This window comes from Tachyglossus aculeatus, chromosome 5, assembly GCF_015852505.1.
Source record: "Tachyglossus aculeatus isolate mTacAcu1 chromosome 5, mTacAcu1.pri, whole genome shotgun sequence".
NCBI classification, from domain to species: Eukaryota; Metazoa; Chordata; class Mammalia; order Monotremata; family Tachyglossidae; genus Tachyglossus; species Tachyglossus aculeatus.
Window position 1 is genome coordinate 82,288,511 of NC_052070.1, and position 12,726 is coordinate 82,301,236.

Sequence of the window (12,726 nt, forward strand, 5' to 3'; positions counted from 1 at the left end):
ATTAGTGAGCCTTCATGTGACAGGCTGCCCTGGCCTTAAATGGAAACTTCCAGAAGCCTCTACAACAGGCAAACCACTAGCTCCTCAAGACCCTCTTCCAAGGGTGGAAAGCTATTCACATAGCTGTCAATCACTCACCTAATGACATCAGCAGGAGCACAGCCAATTACCAAGGAGGAATTGAGCACAGAGGCGGGAGCCGGAAAGGTTTATCAAACCCCCAGAATCAGGAAGATAAAGGGTTTCTACAACCAGAAGCTGGGGGCCCAGAGAGTGGATGGAGGGAAGAATATCAGAATTGCGGGGATCCCTAGTTTACAGTTAAGTTGAGTAACATCTGCATTGGTTCCCAGTTCTGGTTTAAGATTCTGGGCTTCCAACTTACCATCTGCTACCTCTATTCCAAGTAACTACAGGTGATCACTTCGTAAAGAGGTGCCTGGGTATCACCTAAGTGTGAACAGGCTAATTTGAAGAGACTCTTTATCGTAAGACAGGAATCAATCAATAATATTTATTGATCGCTTACTGAGATGGGCCCTGCCAGCCCCATTGGGTGCAGCTGAATCCCACACATTTCCCATCCCTTTTGGTGGGGGTAGGGGCAGGGGGGTGGGGGCTGGATTTAAAGAATTTGGGATAGAGGCAGTGATCTACCAGGACATTTGGGGACGTGCTAGCTGGAAGCCCTAAGTGTTCCACAGCAACAGCTGGGAAAGGCTGTTTGCAATTAGGATCCGGTTGGAAAGCTGGGAGCCTACCCACAAAAAGTGACTGGCACGTTACTCTTCGCAACCTCCTCCCCGCACCGAGACGAGCCATCGAACAACACAGGGGAACGGCCTTCTCTTTGGGGCCAGCAAGGTACCCAGGGGACACAACTGTCTGCTGGTGAGCACGTAGTGCCCTCCTGCCCAGGGTCGTGGCACTGAATCCCAGACGGGGCGGTAACAGTTCATTGTTTAGTGCCGGGGTTGTCCCTGCCCTGGGCAGTGGAGGAATGGGTGGAGTATGCAGTTTTCTCCGGTTTAGGACTCAGAGGTCTGCCTGTTAGGGGGACCCCAGGGTGATGCAGAGAGTGACCGCTTTCCTGGAATTCACACCTCTGCTCAGAGAGGGTGCGTGCCCGAACGCAAGGCACCCTTCTGCCTGACAATTAAGCTGGCAGTTTCATTCCAGAGAGACTCGGGCTCTGGAAAAGTCTCCAGAGGGAGACTGAGGGAGTCTGAGGGAGTCCCCAGTTAGGTCATGTGACTCGGGATCCCCAGAAATAGGCAAGAGACAGTGCTTATCTGGGACCATGAAACAGTTGCTTTCCCGGGTAGGAAAAATTCCTGTGTCAGGGAAAAGAGTCTCTATCCCGAGAATTGCCTCCTCTGGCTGATGCTTATCAACAGGAAGCAGTGAGGCCTAATGGATAGAGCACGGGCCTTGGGAATTGGAGGACCTGGGTTCTAATCCCACTCTGCCACTGGTCTGGGCAAGTCACTTAACTTCTCTGAACCTCAGTTTCCTCCTCTGTAAAACGGAGGTTAAATTCACCTCCCTCCTACTTAGACTGTGAGCCCCATGTGGGGCAGGGACTGTGTCCAACCTGATTATCTTGCATCCACCCCAGCGCTTAGAACAGTGCTTGACACATAGTAAGTGTGTATTATTACTAGTATTAATAATAATAATTTTTAAAAGCGGGTCATTCCCCATGCTCACCTTGGCTGCAGCTCTCTCCTACCTCCAGGTTCCTTCAATATCAGACCTGAAAGCATCTTCCCCCAGGGTAATAGTAGCAATAGTATCAGTAAGGATATACTTCATTGAGTGCCCCCTGGATAATAATACTAATAATGGCATTTATTAAGTGCTTACTATGTGCAAAGCACTGTTCTAAGCACTGGGGAGGATACAAGGTGATCAGGTTGTCCCACGGGGGGCTCACAGTCTTAATCCCCATTTTACAGATGAGGTAACTGAGGCACAGAGAGGTGAAGTGACTTGCCCAAAGTCACACAGCTGACAAGTGGCGGAGCCAGGATTTGAGCCCGTGACCTCTGACTCCAAAGCCCATGCTCGTTCCATTGAGCCACGCTGCTTAACTCAGCCCAGGGCATCACTGTGGCCAAAAACAGCTATAGGTGGTGGGTGGCTTTTGCAAATCTAGAGTTTTAGAAATTGGGAGGTGAAAAGGTGGGAGGAAATCAGTTGGATCAGAAAAGACCACTGTGCTTTCTCTAATGTCAAGTTGAATAGGTGGCAGCAGAAACAGCATGGAGTTCTGCTTTGGGAGCAAACGAGTAGAGGGGAAGACTGGGGACTGGGAAGACTTGCTTTTCCCTAAACGAATGAGTGGGGTCTCCTTAAATGAGAGTCAAAGGATACTACTTACTCTGGGGATTACCAGCATCCCGGGTGGAGGGTCAAGGCCAGAGGTCAAGGATGAATGGAATAGACGAGGAGCTGTTGGTAAGCTAGATAGGGGAGAGAGCGTGTACATATTACACTGCCAACTCCCTGAGGACAAAGATCGTGTCTACCAACTCTATTAGACTGTACTCTCCCAAGTGTTTCTAGACTGTGAGCCCGTTGTTGGGCAGGGACCATCTCTATATGTTGCCAACTTGTAGTTTCCAAGCGCTCAGTACAGTGCTCTTGCACACAGTAAGCGCTCAATAAATACGATTGAATGAATGAATGAACAATGCTCTTGCACATAGTAAGCACTCAATATATATCATAGATCGACTGATTGTAAGTGCTTAATAAATACAGGTGACTGACACTTGGAGAGCTGGGGGAAGTCAGAGAGAAAGGAAGAAGAAGAAGACGAGTGAGAACAAAAATGGGGCAGAGCAGTAGCAGGGAAATGAATCAAATGCTGAAGGCTGCCTCAGCAGAAATATTATTCGGTCACCTCAGGTTTTAAAGGACTGAGTGCTTCTTCCTCTCGCTCTGCCGACCACTTGAAACAGCAGCTTCCTATAAAGATTGGGTTTTACCGGGTGCAAACTGGCAAGACCTCAGATCAAGTGCCCTATTCTTCCAATTTTATGTTAAAGATGTTGCCCCGAGTGTGTGGGAAATGGGGGGTTGGGGAGGAAGGAGGGCAGGGGGGTGCTTCGAGAGAAATGTCATCCCGATTTGCCCATTTTAATGGAGAATGGGGATCCCTTTCCCTACCCTAAAGCCCTGCTTTTGGATTTCATCTGGGGCACCCCTTTGTAGATGGAAAAAGTGGGAGTGACGAGGGCAGCTGGAATGGGGGTAGACATAGAGGCAACATACCAGAGAGGAAGGGAAGGGGGACTAGCCGGGAGCTCTCTTTCTCCTCCACTTGACTAAGCTTCCCATTCGGGTTAGGAGGGAGCCCCAAAGGACCGCCCGAAGGACCGGACCCTGGCCCAGGGCTGAAGTCTCCTCTGGGGAGGGGGGTTGGAATTCCTCCCATCCCCGCCCCCTCCTCACCCCTACTTTCTCTCGGCCCAGGACCTGGGGGCCAGAGGGGGAAACCCAAAGTCCATTCACCCCGGAGACATTCGGGTGGGGAAGGTTTTCATCTTTGTCACCCTGGGTGTTCTCTCCAATGAACTGTCTCACCTCCCAGCCGAGCCAGTGACAATCAGCCATGGATGGAAAACATTAGGAGTCTGCAGGACAGACTCTCGGCTTGTTTCTTTTCACCCACCTTCCCGCGGTCTGTCTCTGTTAAACTTCTCCGGCTTGACATAGACACATCCAGGCCCACGCTCACAGGGACTTTCAGGCACTCATTGACAAAAGGGCTTGGGCACACACACACACACACACACACACACACACACACACACACACACACACACACATATGCACACACGCACACACGCGTGCACAAGCACACACACACTCACACACACACACACACAAACACACACCAGCCATCAGTACCCACGCACACTAAGGGCTGCATTCCACCTATGGGGGCACTCAGGTGCCACATCTACTGGTAATAACTGTGGTATTTGTTAAGCGCTTACTTAGAGAAGCAGCATGGCTCAGTGGAAAGAGCACGGGCTTTGGAGTCAGAGGTCATGGGTTCAAATCCCGGCTCCACCAATTGTCAGCTGTGTGACTTCGGGCAAGTCACTTCACTTCTCTGTGCCTCAGTTACCTCATCTGTAAAATGGGGATTAAGACTGTGAGCCCCACATGGGACAACCTGATCACCTTGTAACCTCCCCAGCGCTAAGAACAGTGCTTTGCACATAGTAAGCGCTTAATAAATGCTATTATTATTATTATTCTTATTATGTGCCAGGCACTGTACTAAGCGCTGGGGTGGATACAAGCTAATCAGGTTAGACACAGTCCCTGTCCCACATGGGGCTCAGTCTTAATCCCCACGTTCCAGGTGAGGCACCTGAGACACAGAGAAGTAAAGTCACTTGCCCAAGGTGACCCAGCAGAGAAGTGGCAGATCTAGGTTTAGAACCCGGGTCTTTCTGACTGCCAGGCCTGGGCTGTATTCCCTGGACCCCGCTGCTTCTCTGCGTCTGCAGAAATAATAATAATAATAATAATGGCATTTGTTAAGCGCTTACTATGTGCAAAGCACTGTTCTAAGCGCTGGGGTTGGGGGGGCTACAAGGTGATCAGGTTGTCCCGCGTGGGGCTCACAGTCATCATCCCCATTTTACAGATGAGGTAGCTGAGGCTCCGAGAAGTTAAGTGACTTGCCCAAGGTCACACAGCTGACAAGTGGCGGAGCCGGGATTTGAAACCATGACCTCTGACTCCAAAGCCCATGCTTTTTCCACTGAGCCACGCTCGTCACGTCAACGCCAATGAGCCCGTTAACAGCCACTACGAGAGGGCTGCGATTTTTGATCTGCGCTCGATTTTAAGCCCGGAAAAACCCGCGTCGATGCTAGACTCTGGGTCCCAGAACAGTTGACCCTCGGTAACAGTTGACCCCCTTCCCCGGCCACGGACAAAAACAGCCAGAGCGGAAGCAGGCGGAGCTGACCTCTCCTCCCCGTCTCCCCCTGCCTCCTCCGGACAGATTAGGCCGGAGCCTGAATTCAGGCAGGCGTCAGCCCCAGAGCTGACCGGTTGCGTGTCCTGTCAGGAAGCAGGCCGTCTCCGACCCCCGCCGGCCAAAGGCCTCTCGGAGTATTGTTGGGAAAAGAATTTGAACCCAGCTGGAAGCTAGCCCTCCGCTTTGGGAAGGGGAGGAAAGCCAGGATCGGAGAGGAGTCCTTGGAGAGGGGTGTCCAGTGGACGTGGCGCTGCTGGACCGACCAGGGGTCTTCTAGACTGTGAACCCGTTGTCGGCTAGAGACCGTCTCTATCTGTTGCCCATTTGTACTTCCTAAGTGCTTAGTCCAGTGCTCTGCACACAGTAAGCGCTCAATAAATAAGATTAAGTGAATGACGGTGGGAAAAGGGAGAGGGGCGACGGGCCTGGACCAGCAACGAGGGGCTGCTAAAGGAGCCTGCTGTCCTTATGGGGAGGAGGAGGAGGGTCTGGGCTGGATTTTCCTTTCCTTCAAGTGCGATTTAGTGAAGTGCAGATGGGTTCCCAAATTTTTGGAGACTGACCGTGGACTGAGGATTAGCACCTCCCCTTTCCGCCCCACCCCTCATTCATTCAATCGTATTTATTGAGCGCTTACCGTGTGCAGAGCACTGGACTAAGCGCTTGGGAACTACAAATCGGCAATGGATAGAGATGGTCCCTACCCACCAAGGGGCTCACAGTCTAGAATTTATTGAGCACTTACTGTGTGCACAGCACTGGACCAAGTGCTTGGGAAGTACAAGTCGGCAACATATAGAGATGGTCCCTACCCAACAACGGGCTCACAGTCTGGAAGGGGAAGACAGACAACAAAACAAAACGAGTAGACAGAGCAACTTATGCCCTGATTCTGTGTATTTAGCGCTTACTGTGTGCAGACCATTGTGGGGTAGGGACCGTCTCTATATGTGGCTGACTTGTACTTCCCAAGCACTTAGTACAGTGCTCTGCGTCCAGCAAGCGCTCAATAAATATGATTGAATGAATGAATGAATGCAGAGCACTGTACTAAGCACTTGGGAAAGTACGATTCAACATAACAGAATTGATAGACGCATTCCCTGTCTACAAGGAGCTTACAGTCTAGATGGGGAGACAGACATTACTATAAATAAATAAATTACAGATATGTACAAAACTGCTGTGGGGCTTAGGGTGGGGTGAGTGTCAAGGGCTTAAAGGGTACGGCTCCAAGTGCATAGGAGATGCAGACGGGAGAGGGAGTGGGGGAAAAGGAGGCTTTTGGGGGGAAGGCTTCTTGGAGGAGATGTGATTTTAAGAAGGCTTTGAAGGTGGTGAGAGTTGTGGTCTGGCCTATATGAAAGGGGAGGGAGTTTCAGATCAAAGGGAGGACGTAGGATAGTTGTCCTTTGTTGGACAACTATCGTTGGACCGTCTGAGCCGGCTGGAGACTAAGCGAGTGAACAGGTGAGAGTGAATGAGGAAGCGAGAGGGGGAGGGAGGGAGCATGTGTTTGAGCGTGTGTGTGTGTGTGTGAGCATGGGAATGAGCGTGTGAGCATGTGTCAGGGTGTGTGTGTGTGTGAGCAAGTGAACGTAATTATAATAATGATGGCATTTGTTAAGCGCTTACTATGTGCAAAGCACTGTACTAAGCACTGGAGGATTCAAGGTGATCAGGTTGTCCCCTGTGGGGCTCACAGTCTTAATCCCCATTTTACAGATGAGGTAACTGAGGCACAGAGAAGTTAAGTGACTTGCCCAGAGTCACACAGCTGACAATTTGCAGAGTTCGGATTTGAACCATGACCTCTGATTCCGAAGCCTGGGCTCTTTCCATTGAGCCACGCTGCTTCTCTAACATGTGAGAGTGAATGAGAGAGTAGAGTGTGTGAGTGTGTTTTTGTGACCATGTGAGTGAATGTGAGTGAGCATGTGTGAGCGTGTGTGTGAGTGAGTGAACATGTGAGAGTGAATGAGACAGTGGAGTATGTGAGCATGTGAGAACATGTGTGTGAGCGTGTGAAATAATAATAATAATAATGATGATGATGGTATCTGTTAAGTACTTACTATGTGCCAAGCTCTGTTCTAGGCGCTGGGGAGGTAGTCCCATGGGGGGCTCACAATCTCAATCCCCATTTTACAGATGAGGTAACTGAGGCACAGAGAAGTGAAGTGACTTGCCCAAAGTCACCCAGCTGACAAGTGGCGGAGCCGGAATTAGAACCCACGACCTCTGACTCCCAAGCCCGGGATCTTTCCACCGGGCCACGCTGCTTCTCGGTGTCTGAGCATGTGAGTGAGCGTGCGTGTGAGCATGTGAGTGAGCGTGCGTGTGAGCATGTGAGTGAGCGTGTGTGTGAGCATGTGAGTGAGCGTTTGTGTGTGAATGAGTGAGTGAACATGTGAGAGCGAATGAGAAAGCCAGCGAGCGAGGGGGTGAGCGTGTGTGCGAGTGTGTGAGTGAGCGAGCGAGTGGGCAGTCCACTTCAAAGGCTTTTTCCTTCGAGGGGTGCATGTAGGAAGCGCTTCCCCCTCGGCTCCGCCCCGCCCCGCCCCGCCCTGATTCTCAGCCTCCTGACTGCGGCCGGCAGGACCAAATGCCGGGGCCCCCCGCTGCCCAGGCCCCCGGGCCCCGTCGGAGGAGCCGTCGGGCCGGCCCCCACGCCGCGGGCTGCCCTCGGAGAGCGGCCCCGGGCCCGCCGGCCCCCCGGCCCCGGCCCCCCCCAGCCCTCCTCCTCAGACCCCGCAGCCAGCCCCTGGCCTCCCCTCACCCCGGCACACTCGGTCCGGCCCGACGGCCAGCGGCGCTGCGGCCCAGGGGGTCGGGGGCTGGGAGACCCCAACCTCCTCCCGGCCAGGTGAGCTGCAGGGCTCCCACCTTGGCCCCGAGGGGGTCCGATCCCCCCACCCCCATCCCCAGGTCCGCCCTCCCCCCTCCTCCTCCACCTCCTCCTTCTCTTCTTCTTCTTCCTCCTCCTCCTTGTCCTCCTCCTCCTCTTTTTTAATGGCATTAATTAAGCGCTTACTATGTGCAAAACACTGTTCTAGTTTCCTCCTCCACCTTCCCCTTCTCTTCCTCCTCCTTTTCCTTCTCTTCCTCCTCCACCTCCCCCTTCTCTTCCTCCTCCTCCTTCTCTTCCTCCTTTTCCTGCTCTTCCTCCTCCTCCACCTCCCCCTTCTCTTCCTCCTCCACCTCTGCCTTCTCTTCCCCCTCCTCCTTCTCTTCCTCCTTTTCCTTCTCTTCCTCCTCCACCTCCTCCTCCTTCTCCATCTCCTCCTCTTCCTTCTCCTCCTGCTCTTTCTCCTTTTCCTCCTCCAACTCCTCCTCCTCCTCTTCTTTCTCTTCCTCCTCCACCTCCTCCTTCTCTTCTTCCTCCTCCTCCTTTTCCTTCTCTTCCTCCTCCACCTCCTCCTCCATCTCCTCCTCTTCCTTCTCCTCCTCCTCTCTCTCTCCTCCTCCTCCTTTTCCTTCTCTTCCTCCTCCACCTCCCCTTCTCTTCCTCCTCCTCCCTCTCTTCCTCCTTTTCCTTCTCTTCCTTCTCCACCTCCTCCTTCTCTTCTTCCTCCTCCTCCTCCTTCTCCTTCTCTTTTTCCTTCTCTTCCTCCTCCACCTCCTCCTCCTTCTCCATCTCCTCCTCCTCCTTCTCTTCTTCCTCCTCCTCCTTTTCCTTCTCTTCTTCCTCCACCTCCTCCTCCATCTCCTCCTCTTCCTTCTCCTCCTCCTCTCTCTCCTCCTCCTCCTTTTCCTTCTCTTCCTCCTCCACCTCCCCTTCTCTTCCTCCTCCTCCCTCTCTTCCTCCTTTTCCTTCTCTTCCTTCTCCACCTCCTCCTTCTCTTCTTCCTCCTCCTCCTCCTTCTTCTCTTTTTCCTTCTCTTCCTCCTCCACCTCCTCCTCCTTCTCCATCTCCTCCTCTTCCTTCTCCTCTTTCTCCTCTTCCTCCTCTACCTCCTCCTGTTCCTTCTCTTCCTCCTCCCCCTCCCCTTTCTCTTCCTCCTCCTCCTCCTCCTCCTTCTCTTCCTCCTCCACCTCCCCCTTCTTTTCTTCCTCCTCCTTCTCCTTCTCCTCTCCCTTTTCCTTCTCTTCCTCCTCCACCTCCTCTTTCTCCTCTTCCTCCTCCACCTCCTCCTTTTCCTTCTCTTCCTCCTCCACCTCCCCTTCTCTTCCTCCACCTCCCCCTTCTCTTCTTCCTCCTCCTCCTTATCCTCTCCCTTTTTCTTCTCTTCCTCCTCCACCTCCTCTTTCTCCTTTTCCTCCTCCACCTCCTCCTTTTCCTTCTCTTCCTCCTCCACCTCCCCCTTCTCTTCCTCCTCCTCCTCCTTCTCTTCCTCCTCCACCTCCCCCTTCTCTTCTTCCTCCTCCTCCTCCTTCTCCTCTCCCTTTTCCTTCTCTTCCTCCTCCACCTCCTCTATCTCCTCCTCTTCCTTCTCCTCCTTTTCCTTCTCTTCCTCCTCCACTCCTCCTCCTCTTTCTCCATCTTCTCCTCTTCCTTCTCCTCCTTGTTTCTCCTTCCCTTCCTCCTCCACCTCCCCCTTCTCTTCTTCCTCCCCCTCCCCCTCCTCCTCCTCCTCTTCCTTCTCCTCTTCCTCCTCCGCCAGGGCGCCCTCGGCAGTCCCTCCCCGGGCCCGGCGGTAATAATAATAATGATGGTATTTGTTAGGCGCTTACTTTGTGCTGGGCACTGTACTCTAAGCGCTGGGGTGGATACAAGCAAATCGAAGTGGACATAGTCCCTGTCCCACGTGGGGCTCACAGTCTCGATCACCATTTTACAGATGAGGTCATGGAGGCCCAGAGAATAATTAATAATGATGATGGCATTTATTAAGCGCTTACTACGTGCCGAGAACTGTTGTAAGCGGTGGGTTTCCCAAGGGCTTAGTCCAGTGCTCCGCACACAGTAAGCGCTCAATAAATACGATTGAATGAATGAAAGCGATCAGATCGTCCCCCGTGGGGCTCCCAGTCCCCACCCCCTTTTTCCAGATGAGGTCACGGAGGCCAGAGAATAAGGATAATAATGATGGTATTTGTTGAGCGCTTACTACGTCCCGAGCACTGTTGTAAGCGGTGGGTTCGATACAAGACGATCAGATCGTCCCCCCGTGGGGCTCCCAGTCCCCATCCCCGTTTTCCAGGTGAGGTCACGGGGGCCCAGAGAATAATGATAATAATGATGGTATTTGTTAAGCGTTTACTACGTCCCGAGCACTGTTGTAAGCGGTGGGTTCGATACAAGGCATTCAGATCGTCCCCCGTGGGGGTCCCAGTTCCCATCCCCATTTTACAGATGAGGTCACGGGGGCCCAGAGAATAATGATAATAATGATGGTATTTGTTAAGCGCTTACTACGTCCCGAGCACTGTTGTAAGCGGTGGGTTCGATACAAGGCGATCCCCGATGAGGTCACGGGGGCCCAGAGAATAATGATAATAATGATTGTATTTGTTAAGCGTTTACTACGTCCCGAGCACTGTTGTAAGCGGTGGGTTCGATACAAGGCGATCAGATCGTGCCCCGTGGGGCTCCCGTCCCCATCCCCATTTTCCAGATGAGGTCACGGAGGCCCAGAGAATAATGATAATAATGATGGTATTTGTTAAGCGTTTACTACGAGCCGAGCACTGTTGTAAGCGGTGGGTTCGACACAAGGCGATCAGATCGTCCACCGTGGGGCTCCCCATTTTCCGGATGAGGTCACGGGGGCCCAGAGAATAATGATAATAATGATGGCATTTGTTACGCGTTTAGTACGTCCGAGCACTGTTGTGAGCGGTGGGTTCGATCCAAGGCGATCCCAGATGAGGTCACGGGGGCCCAGAGAATAATGATAATAATGATGGTATTTGTTAAGCGTTTACTACGTCCCGAGCACTGTTGTGAGCGGTGCGTTCGATATAAGGCGATCAGATCGTGCCCCGTGGGGCTCCCGTCCCCATCCCCATTTTCCTGATGAGGTCACGGGGGCCCAGAGAATAATGATAATAATGATGATATTTGTTACTCGTTTAGTACGTCCCGAGCACTGTTGTAAGCGGTGGGTTCGATACAAGGCAATCCCAGATGAGGTCACGGGTGCCCAGAGAATAATGATAATAACGATGGTGCACTGTTGGGTAGGGACCGTCTCTCTCTAGATGTTGCCAACTTGTACTTCCCCAGCGCTTAGTCCAGTGCTCTGCACACAGTCAGCGCTCAATAAACGCGATCGATTGATTTGTTAAGCGTCTACAAGGCGATCGGATCGTCCCCCGTGGGGCTCCCAATTTTCCAAATGAGGTCACGGGGGCCCAGAGAATAATGATAATAATGATGGTCCACTGTTGGGTAGGGACCGTCTCTCTATATATGTTGCCAGCTTGTACTTCCCCAGCGCTTAGTCCAGTGCTCTGCACACAGTCAGCACTCAATAAATACGATCGATTGATTTGTTAAGCGTTTACAAGGCGATCAGATCGTCCCCCGTGGGGCTCCGCATTTTCCAGATGAGGTGACGGGGGCCCAGAGAATAATGATAATAACGATGGTCCACTGTTGGGTAGGGACCGTCTCTCTCTAGATGTCGCCAACTTGTACTTCCCCAGCGCTTAGTCCAGTGCTCTGCACACAGTCAGCGCTCAATAAATACGATCGATCGATTGATTTGTTAAGCGTTTACAAGGCGATCAGATCGTCCCCCGTGGGGCTCCCCATTTTCCAGATGAGGTCTCGGGGGCCCAGAAAAGTGAAGCAGCGACCCGTCCGGGGCCGGCGGGGGCCGGGTTGGGGGGAGAGCCCGCGGCCTTCCGAAAGGGGGGCTCCGTCCCCGGTCCCGCGGCGCTTAGCACAGTGCCGGGCACGGGGGAGACGGGCGGGCGATGGGGCTACTCACAGGGTGACGGTGCCGTTGGGCAGCAGTCCGGGCTCGGGCGGGTCCGGGAGGTCCCCGCCGCTGCAGACCACTCTCCGGCGGCTGGGGCTGGGGGGGACGCCCCCCGCCCCCGCCGCCCCCGCCGCCCCCGCCGCCCCCTTGGGTCTGTCCGCCGCGCACTTGCAGCCGCGGATCGGGGCCGGGCAAGCTTGGCCCAGCAGGGGCGGGAGCAGCAGCGGGAGCAGCAGCGGGAGCAGCAGCGGGAGCAGCAGCGGGCCCGGGCCGGGCATGGTGCGGCCCCCGGCGGCCCCCGGCCCCCCCCCCCCCCCCCCCCCGGCGGCCCCCGTCAGCCCATCGGCCGGGCCCGGGGCGGGAGGGACCCGTCCTCCGGCCGCTCAGCGGGGCCCGGGGACATGGCCGGGCCGAGGGGAGCGGGCTGGGGGCGGGGAGGGGAGGGAGGGAGGGAGGGAGGGCGACGGACGCCCCCCCGGACTCCGGGCTGCGCTCCGGGCTGCGCGGCGCTTGCCGCCCCGACGCGGCTCCGGGACGCGGACGGAGGCTGCTGCGGACGGAGGACGGACGGACGGACGGACGGACGGAGGGAGGGAGGGAGGGAGGCTGCTTCGCCGCCACGCCCAGGCACGACCCGCCCCCGGACCCGCCCCCAGTCCCAGATCCAGCCCCGTCCCCAGTCCCCAGCCCCAGCTCCAGCCCCATCTCCAACCCCCAGCCCCCAGCCCCGGACCCCCCCTCAACCCCCAGCTCCCAGCCCCATCCCCCAGCCCCAGCCCACCTCCAGCCCCAGACCCCCCTCCATCCCCAGTCCCAGCCCCACCTCCAGCCCCATTTCCAATCCCCATC

At 54.5% G+C, this 12,726-nt stretch overlaps 1 protein-coding gene across 1 annotated transcript in view; it reads right to left on the minus strand.

Annotated features, from left to right (window-relative positions):
- ADGRA2 (adhesion G protein-coupled receptor A2) overlaps window positions 1–12,164 on the minus strand; it is a 52,435-nt gene extending 40,271 nt beyond the window's left edge. Inside the window, exon 1 of the mRNA XM_038746324.1 lies at window positions 11,887–12,164. Coding sequence (XP_038602252.1) covers window positions 11,887–12,155 — 269 coding nt within the window. The 5' untranslated portion in view covers window positions 12,156–12,164. The remainder of the gene's footprint in view (window positions 1–11,886) is intronic.
- Between the last annotated feature and the right edge of the window lie 562 nt (window positions 12,165–12,726).